The 6,982-nt window shown below is 39.3% G+C and overlaps 1 protein-coding gene and 1 pseudogene across 2 annotated transcripts; one reads left to right on the plus strand and one right to left on the minus strand.

Moving 5' to 3' along the window:
- The first annotated feature begins 1,106 nt into the window (after nucleotides 1-1,106).
- LOC121800257 (NADH dehydrogenase [ubiquinone] iron-sulfur protein 6, mitochondrial-like) lies at nucleotides 1,107-3,374 on the plus strand. Of its 2 annotated transcripts, XM_042199831.1 has the most exons (3): nucleotides 1,107-1,277; nucleotides 2,880-2,957; nucleotides 3,061-3,374. In XM_042199831.1, the coding sequence occupies exons 1-3, from the start codon at nucleotides 1,143-1,145 to the stop codon at nucleotides 3,196-3,198; spliced, it is 351 nt and encodes a 116-aa protein (XP_042055765.1). In that variant the 5' UTR covers nucleotides 1,107-1,142; the 3' UTR covers nucleotides 3,199-3,374. The 2 variants fall into 2 exon arrangements, 1 of the variants encoding a protein (XP_042055765.1); XR_006050464.1 differs by lacking the exon at nucleotides 2,880-2,957 and having other exon boundaries at nucleotides 3,089-3,374.
- A 376-nt stretch (nucleotides 3,375-3,750) lies between these two features.
- On the minus strand, nucleotides 3,751-6,462 carry LOC121800608 (annotated as a pseudogene).
- Between the last annotated feature and the right edge of the window lie 520 nt (nucleotides 6,463-6,982).

Consider the following 6,982-nt stretch of genomic DNA (forward strand, 5'->3'; position numbering starts at 1 on the left):
CCGTGCACCGGGAAGGAGGTCCGGAAGTGCTGGGACCGAATCAGGTCTGGCGTCTCTCGATTTTCGGGTTTGTATGCCAACGCCCTCCGCATGCAGACCAGTGGCCAAACAGAGGATGACTGCAGGAGGATTGCGGAGAGAGCCTACCCCGATCCGCAGAAGAAGTACTATGAGTTCACCTACTGGAACTGCTACGTTGTGCTCAACGAGTCGGAGAAATTCCGGGCAGGCGTCGACGCTGGCTGGCCGAAGAGGCCGAAACTGAACTATACCGGAGATTATAGCGACAGCAGCGGTGGTTCGACAGACCTCCCCGAGACGGCTCAGAAGGTCCCGACTCCTTGTTCGTTCGGTCGCCGACCTCGCCCGGTTGGCCAAAGGCGGGCGCAACAGGTTGCGAGGGGGGCACCCCGAGTTCCCAGGGGGTCCATTCGACATCCCCCCTTGGCAGGTCTACCGAGGAGCTCAAATTTTTCGCGCGCCAACAAACGCGCGCTCAAATGGTGAAGACCTTAGCCGACTTCCAAGCGGCGGTGGACCCCGAGGTGAAGGATTTTCTTCGTGTATTGCTCCAGAGCCAGCGTGAAGAATTGGAGGCGATGAGGAGGGACACCGGCGGGAATAGCCGCGGCGTAGGTGGCGACGGAGGCGGCGGCGACGACGGTGAAGAAGCGCTGGGCGACGACGGAGACGAGGACGGCGGCGATGAGTGATTTTGTTTTACTTTTTTAAATTAATGCACATTTTAATTTTTGTACTTTTTAAAAATTATTGTATTTTTTTTTAAAAATTAATGTACTTTTTAAGTTTTAATATTATTATTCGAATTTTCCGTATTTATCTCATAAATTAAATTCCTTATGTTGATACGAGTGTAAATTAAATTATATAATTGTTATTAGTGATGTGGATAGGTAGTGTGAAGGCTATGTGAGAGCTATTTGATGTCCAGTTGATGTGGCAAGCTGATGTGGCAGGAGAATTGTAGTGCTGATGATGTGGCAGTGTGAAGGCTATGTGAGGGCTATTTGACGTCCAGTCTTACCGGAGATGCTCTTATATTCAGCACAGGCACAGCACTTTCATTTACCCATTTTTCTCTTGAACAAAATCGAGCTCCTCTCTGCACCTCACACTCGACAATGGCGGCATTCTGGAGAAATAATGCATTAACAATGGCGACAAACCTCATGAAAACTCTAACTGGATCTTCGAGGAACCTCAGCGGCATCGTTAGTAGCGAAGTTTCCACCTCTAATACCCAAAAATGGATGCAGGTATCTAATTATACATATGCTGGGGAAATTCGTGTTATTCGTTCGTTTTGTGATGAAAATTTCCGAGTTTTTTTTATGCTCTTGTTCTTATTCCAGTATATGATTGCTTTTATTGGCGCGGGGGGCTTTGTTGATGTCGATTTGAATATCTGTAATCGCGAATTTGTTCGTATTGTTTTTTTAAATCTTTTGTTTTATCAATTGAAAGGGATACGAAGGTCGTAGAAAACTCCAGATTTTTTTGTCATGATTATTTTGGTAGATCAATAATTTTTTCTCAAAAAACGGAAGGGCAAATGCAAGATAATGTTAATATTCTGTTCTTATTTACGTTTCCGGTCCTAGATTGAGTCTCTGTTACGGCTGCAGATGTTTCTGATTGCCTTCTTCTTGAGTTGACTATATTAGACGAAGAGAGGGCATTATGTATGACACCTGAAGTTTTGCAATCTGGTTTAGAGGAAATTGTGACTACTGTACGCTATAGAGTGTCTGCACTTGCACTGTTGTCAGTTGACATCCTCGCATATAGACAGGATATCCATGGACGACTGTTGTCAGTTGATATCCTCTATATACTTTATTAGTGATTATTTTCTATATACTTTATTAGTGATTATTTACTTTATATACTTTATTTTAATATATTTAGCTATTAATATATCTTTATTATTTTAAAATCTTCTGTCTCGTGCATAGCACGGGTGGTAAAACTAGTACTACATGTAAATACAACAGTGTATTGATATAAAAGCAATTCAAATAGTTATACTATAGATTAATTTACTGTTAATTTATAGTGAAATTGATACTATAATAATAATAATAATAATTTGTCAAAATAATGAAATGTAATTCCACATAGTCATCACAGCCTACTCACTAATTTCTCCCTCTTTATTCCTAAATATGATATACCATAATAAAAATAAAAACATAGTAGTAAAAAAGTTGAGTAACAAATTACTCTAAAAAAGTGGAACAAATAAATTAAAAAAGAAACTACAATTAAAGACTAAGGGTAGTATTGTCAACTGAATTAAGCATTAAATGAGAAAATTAAATTATTAATATCCAAATATACCTATATTTACTGAAATGCCATTTATGGCCAGCCACATTATGGCCACATAGCTTTACCCTTAGGAAGAGAGATATGAGAGTGGTATGATCTATTTAGGCTATTGAATGAGAGGACAATAAGAAATATTTGGGTATTGAGTGGTGTATCCGGTTGAGTAGGCTTTGATGATTAAGATAAATCTTGAGTTGGCCATTGATCTCTACACCAATTACATGAGCGGGCAGTATGCGTGTAATTTACCAAGCTACTAGGAAACCGTTTCCTTGCTATATCTGGGCTAGTGTATAAAAATACGCTTGAAATTTGATTATGATTTGTAGGTATACATAGTTCCATACCTCCTTAGTCCATTGCTACTTACTTTTAGGTTATAGTAATACTCAAAATTATCTTATAGGTTTCAGAAATTGGCACTCTGCCCCTGGTTTGTTCGTATATTAGCACTTGTGACACATCATCGTCACGAGAAGCAGTATGCAGTCTCGTATTCTAATTATGGTTTACGGATGCTGACATAGGATACGAGTAAAAAGTCTCCAATGGAGTTGATCAATGAAGTTCCACCAATCAAAGTAGAGGACAGGATTGCTGTTTGTGTTGCTAATATTTGTTTCTGTCGAGATGCAGAATTTGTTATATATCTGAGTTTCCTTCTTTATGAATAGTGAATCAGTGATCATCTTTATAATGTTTTACTAGGTGTCTCACCTTTTTGACTTTACTACAGATAGTAACCCGGCACTGGGTCATCCAATTGAGTTCATATGCCTCGAGAAGGACGAGCCAGCTGTGTGCAAGTATTGTGGTTTGCGCTATGTGCAAGACCATCATCACTAGACAATTTCTCTGGTTGTGCTGTTTTAAAAGCCAGTCATCCCAGTTGTTATAAGCTGTAATTTTCAGATAACATGGTGTTTGGCATTACTGCCAAGTATTCTTTCTCCTCAAAATAAGGATGCTTTTGCACATTTTGAATGAAACTTTGCTCCTGCTGGAGCATTAACATTTTCTTATACTCTCCGTCTCTGAAAATTTGTCACATTTCATTTTCTGCACATATTTTGGAAAAATGATAATAAATACTCCACTTTAACTATTTATTATCAATTTTCTAAATGAGTGCAGAAAATGAAATGTGACAAATTTTCAGGGACGGAGGGAGTATCGTTTACATTTGCTTATATTGCAGTTTTCATCATGAGTGGTTTTGTTAGGTGAGTTAATCTTGGTAGAGAATAACAAAAAAATGATATAATGATTTCATTATTGGTGCAAGCACTGTATATAAGCAATGTTTCCAATGGATGCTAAGCTAAGCTACACCAAAACTTCCTCGCTTTAGAGGAAAAAGGATCATATGATTCATGTTTAATTTCAACACAAAAACCATCAAAGGGTGGTGGACTTGGTTAGGTTCTCTTCAGTTCCAGCTAGTTTCTTTCTTTGATGATGTTCTGCAACTTTGTAATCCACCACCTCCTGAAACAGATCGGAATCCAACACACATTTCTGACTACCATACACTGCTGCTTGAACGCTCGCCATAAGCTTGGCGATTTCTCTTCCAGAAAAGCCTTCCGTCTTTGCTGCAGCTTCCCTAATGATTTCATCGTTGAGTCCTTGCATCTCTATTCTATTTTGCTGCTTCCTGAATAACCTGGCAAATGGTCCTGGCTTTCTTGCCCCTGCTTGTGCTATGTACTTATCAAGGTACAAGTTAAGCAACTTGAAACGCTCATCCTCACCGGGTAAAGGAAATTCTAGGACTTCATCGATACGATCTGAAACAGCTGAATTAAGATCACCAGGGCGGTTCGTTGCAAGAGCAAGGACTATATCCTTGGACTGGTCTCCCGTACGGAACTCTGAGCTTCACTCATGTAGGTTTTATTCCGCCTGGAGATGTTCAAATGTTAATATGGAATAATGCTTCATTTAGACTTCGTATTTATACAGATGAAGATGAAGATTATGGCAAACATAGTTTGACTCACTCGCACAAGAAGGCATCTGCCTCATCAATGAAAAGCAACAAACCCTTGTTAGATTTCTTGGCCTAATCGAACATCTGGTATTACAGCTTGAGAGCCCAGTGGCGCAACATCACCTCCAGTCATCAGTGCATAGTCAAGTCCCTATAAGCATAGCACATAGACAATACTAGAAAACGGGCTCACAATAATCACAGTCATGCCTATCTACGGAAAACCCTTGACTTGTGAAATCACGCGTGAGATGTGATGCATGCCAGCCCAATCTATCTTGCCACCGGGAGAATTACTCGACGACAATAAACAGTGAGTGAGTGAACACACATTTTTTGTGTGTGAGTGCAGTTATATTTCTTAATGCCTACTTTAAGCTAAAGCAAGAGTGTTGAAATAATTAAAACATCCATCAAGAAGGAAAAGGTTATGATGCCGCCATACAGATTTGTGGGCAAGCTCCCTAGCAGCCATCGTCTTCCCTGTTCCTGGTGGTCCATAGAAAAGCATGTTTCTATATGGTGCCTTATGAACTTTTGTATGTGCAGTTGAACTAGCCAAATGCTCAATCCGTTTCTGGAGGCGAGGATGTAAGATAACATCCCCAAAAACTTTTCTGGCTTGTGAGCCAGAACCTGTCTTAGCACCTCCGTAAAGGGTGCTTATGCCGCGTGAAAACAGCCCAGACCATGGGTATTTACCCCGTGAAGATTCTCGAATCAGGGATGGTTGTCCTAAGATTCGATCCACATAACTCCAAACCACCCTTGCACCCTCTCTGAAATCCAAATATATATTGCAAGTGTTTAGAAAAGCGCTGAAATAAAACTAAAGATTCCAATCCCAATGTAATAAAACTTCCATTGTCCTTGAAATGTAATGCCTGGAAATAAAATGCATTTTTACAAAATATGTAAGTCAACAAAATGTTAGAACTGAATTTCTTAAAAGCATCACCCAAACTATAATGTCGTGCTTGTTAGAAAAGTGGCTTCTTGCAGAAGAACAATTTAGTCAAATAACGCAAAACCACTTATGGCGACAAACGACAAGTGGATTTAAAATTAGAAAAAACATAAAACCTGAGACGAGTTTTATTAAGGCGAAGGTAGACAATATATATACTGCAAAGGATTCCGAGGTTAACAACTTGACATTCATACCTTGTCGTATAAACACCTGCTGCTAGAGCTGTTATCCCTCCCACTGCCACGACCATCTTATTCTGATCTGTTAAAATAGCTAGCCCGTAACCCTCCTACATTTAAGGGAACATTTGGAGTTGGAGAAGTAACATTAAATGAAATATGCAGCCATATATTGATGATGACTCAAGGCAAGACAAAAATTAAATAAATGGGAAATATAAGCTTATACTTTCATAAACAAAAACCAACTTGCCACTAGTAACTCACAAAAGGTATGAAGTTGATCCTCGCACTAAAAGTTCAAAAAGTATATTAGTTTCTAGTAGAATACACAAGCTCGAACAGATGAACAGCAGAGTGTTTGCAACAAAATGAGCAGTGAAACTAAAACAATTTCTAGAAAGGTAAAGATCTGCAGTTTATTCGAGAGAAAAAACTTCCAATGTGATCAAATGCTGTGTTAATAGTAGCAACCCATTTCTCTCGCTCTGCATTTGCACGTTCAACTAGCATTCGTCTGCTGACATCCTCTCCAAGCTTGGCCTCATGGGCTCTTCCCTCTGCTTCAGCCATAGCCCTGACCCTAATAGTTTCACGTTCTATCTCAGCCTTCTCTCTTTCAGTTTGACGACGCTGTGCTTGAATTTGTTCCTCGCTTGCTCGTCTAGCAGCCTCTTGCCTCAAAGCCGATTCCTCTTGCATTTTTACAAGTTCTTGATTTCTACCCCTTTGGTGTTCACCCTCTGCCTGCAAAGCTCCAGATTTACTTGATACTCCTACAAACCTAATACAGGAAAAACCTAATGCTTCATTGCACGTGAATGTAAAGGATCACATACCTGCATTCTTTTCCTGGATAATTCGTCTTCGTATCTAGCCATCTGTGATTTTATTTCTGCTTTTTGTTGAGCTAACTTTTTCTGCTCATGGTGGACTATTGATTGTTTCTCCTGGAAAATATAGAAACATTATTCATTTTTCATCCTACAATCTTGTCATTAACGATTGATATTGGAGCATTGAAAAACACCCCAAATCTCTAGTTCTCAGGCCTTGGAAGAGGAAATATTGACGGGTAATGAAAATGATACTATTCCTAGTTTTGATCCTTGATTGGTGAAGTTATACGCGGGATTCTTTCATAAAAATTATTAAAAGAGTCACAATTTTCATTTAATGAGAATGAGAGTTAAAACCCTCTGAACTCTAAATAAAGCAATGAAGTAACTGTTGCTTAGCGAAAAGAATGTGCAAGATTACTTAGTGAATAACAAAGAAAAAGCTCAACAACATACACTCGTCATTCATATACCTGCTCAAATAAACACAATGCTACTTGTTTTACAGGAGATTCGATCTCAATTTTACCAGCTAAAATGCCATCATGTCGACAAAGACATGTAATGTGGTAGGCCTCTGCGGAGGATTATCATTTCCTTTAATTTCCTTTCAATAAGAAGTGCTCGTTCTCTCTCTTTCCCTGCATTT

Source organism: Salvia splendens, chromosome 4 (assembly GCF_004379255.2).
Source record: "Salvia splendens isolate huo1 chromosome 4, SspV2, whole genome shotgun sequence".
In the NCBI taxonomy this organism is placed as follows: domain Eukaryota; kingdom Viridiplantae; phylum Streptophyta; class Magnoliopsida; order Lamiales; family Lamiaceae; genus Salvia; species Salvia splendens.